Below are 2,500 nucleotides of genomic sequence, written 5' to 3' on the forward strand. Positions count from 1 at the left end.
ATCAGTCGAGAAAAAGCTTTTCATTCACGATCATCAACGTGAGTTTAAGACGAATCCCACGAGCGCAGGTCCGTGAAGGGGAGACTGAATTACAAAGCGAAACCTGGTTTAAGGACTAAACGGAGGCTCTTGTTAATTCCCCTCGAGTTCAAAATAGAAATAAACACCTAAGCGAACCCACTGGTGTTTCCTTGCGAGGGCTAAAGTCATTCAATAACAAAAGAAGACAGTATGTTACGTTAAACATCAAAGATACTTAGGTTCCAGTAAAATATCTTACGGGAAACAATAAGAAAGACAAACACAAACTCGGCAAAGTTTAGAATAGTTCACGCAAAATACCCCATGAAAAAAAAACAAAAAAAAATTGACCCACAGTAGAAAAGCGTTTTGTAAAACACACAAGACGAAAAAAAAGAAACATCGAAATCAGCAAAAATTAATTCAGTAAAAGCAAAATAAACCATAAAAGGGTCATGCACCTTTCCTTTGACAACAATGTAAACAAACTGAGGCGCCAAGCAAAGCAATTGAAGTTCAGATAGGATTTTAGTTCTGGTCTCGGCAGAAATATATATAAATCCAGATGTAAATAAACACAAGTGCATAATTCATGTGCCATTGTTTATTCGGGTCAAACCAGGTCAAAGCAAGTCGCATGGGTACGGTATCAGCCATGACTTCCACATAAACATAAATCATTAAGATTAAACAGACAGACATTCAGTATGAGATCTTAAATAAAGATAAAAGATAATTATCTAAAATATATAAACATCAAATAATGGTAAAATAAGGGGAGTATTTACGATCGTGAAATAGATCAAAATAACCGGTCAAATTATCACTAGCTACGTTAATTAATGAGGAAGAGGAATAAGAAATTGAAAATCAAATGTAAATTGAAGTAATCATAAAGCAGAAACATAAAATGGTAACATACACTTAAGGATTGCAAACATATATGCATATATATATATATATATATATATATATATATATATATATATATATATATATATATATAAACATACAGACAGACATATATATATATATACACAAACGTGTGTGTGTGTGTGTGTGTAGAGTATTCTTGTATTATATAAGTATATGTGTACATACATTCATACATACATGCATATATATATATATATATATATATATATATATATATATATATATATATATATATATAAATAGATAGATAGATAGATTTAATTTCGATCTCCCCTCAACTTCTTCCTCTTGATTCCTCTCGTCCAATCACGTTTAGTCTCTCACTCTCTTCAGCGCCTCTCTCTCCTTCATTGGCCATTCCTCCTGGTAAACATGATCGCCCACCTTTGATAAGGACACGCCCTCCCTGCGCTGGTCTAACGAGGACACATCCTCCCCGCGCCGTTCCGCTGAATCCCCTTCAAGCAGTTGCTGTTCAGGTCCGGAGCCTCAGGGGTGTCGGCGTGTTCTCTTCGCCAAAGGCCTGACTAAGTCTCCGTCGTGGACCCGCGCCCTTGACTAGTCCTAGTCATGTCTCCGAGAGTTCCTTTGTTCGTGCGTTTGCTCCGCCTTTGGGCGAGGACCCTGAGAGCCCTTGGGGGCTTCCCTTACTCCTGGGACGATCGCCAACCTGGGGCCATCCTGCCTGGGCTGCAACGCCGAAGGGGCTTCCACTTCTGGCCTTTCTCTTTGGCACTGCTTTACGGGGCTGCCTCCATTATACCTGCGGTCTATTTTTTTAATGGTTTTGATGTCTACTACAAACAAGATAGCCCCACTTCTGCTACACTGCTGAGAATATATCGTTTAGTAGAAATTGTAGTTAACATGTTTCTGTACATCCACGTATTGGTGGGAAGACATGACGCCGCTTCGATCGTGTCTCACTTCGACCTCCACTTCCCCGAATACACCGAACGCAGATGGACTTTCATCCTGGACAAGAAAATGCTTTGCTTAGTCTTTGCTCTTGTTGTCTACATGGCGAAACTGGCGGAAATATATATAATAAAGCTTTTGAACGCCTCCGATTTGATTACTCGACTGGTTCTGATACTGAGAATCGTATTTATTATATACAATATAACAATAGCCTTCGTGCAAGAAATATCGTCATGCATATTCAGCTCTCTGCTTAACCATGTATTAAATGATGCACTGGAAAAAATCAAGAGGCAAAGGGACATGCCTGAAGATGTTACAAAGGCAAAACTCACAGATTACAAAAACTCCGCAAAAGTAGCGCCAGACTCGTCACGTAGAGATGAACAAGGGACAGAGACCGCCCTTGTGACAACACTCTCGCTACGCTGTCAAGAAAACACCAAGATATTCCTTATGGATGAGCAGGAAATCAACAGGGACGAGATGCTGACGGCGTACAAGCGAGTGTACAGGGCTTACGAGTGTCAGCTGCTCATGAACAAGTACTTCAGTCTGCCAGCCCTGGGCCTCATGACTCTCGCTGTCTTTTGGCTAACCGTGGACCTGTTTAGCTTTTTGA

General features: G+C 40.0%; 1 protein-coding gene across 1 annotated transcript in view; it reads left to right on the forward strand.

The window, feature by feature from the left end:
- Positions 1-1,527: 1,527 nt before the first annotated feature.
- LOC147469223 (uncharacterized) overlaps positions 1,528-2,500 on the forward strand; it is a 1,978-nt gene continuing 1,005 nt past the window's right edge. The window contains exon 1 of the mRNA XM_086550519.1: positions 1,528-2,500. This exon is cut by the window's right edge and continues 107 nt beyond it. Coding sequence (XP_086406645.1) covers positions 1,528-2,500 — 973 coding nt within the window.

The sequence above is a fragment of the Penaeus japonicus genome, unplaced genomic scaffold (genome assembly GCF_977035675.1).
Source record: "Penaeus japonicus unplaced genomic scaffold, GWHDUDI00000001_assembly GWHDUDI00000023, whole genome shotgun sequence".
NCBI lineage: Eukaryota > Metazoa > Arthropoda > Malacostraca > Decapoda > Penaeidae > Penaeus > Penaeus japonicus.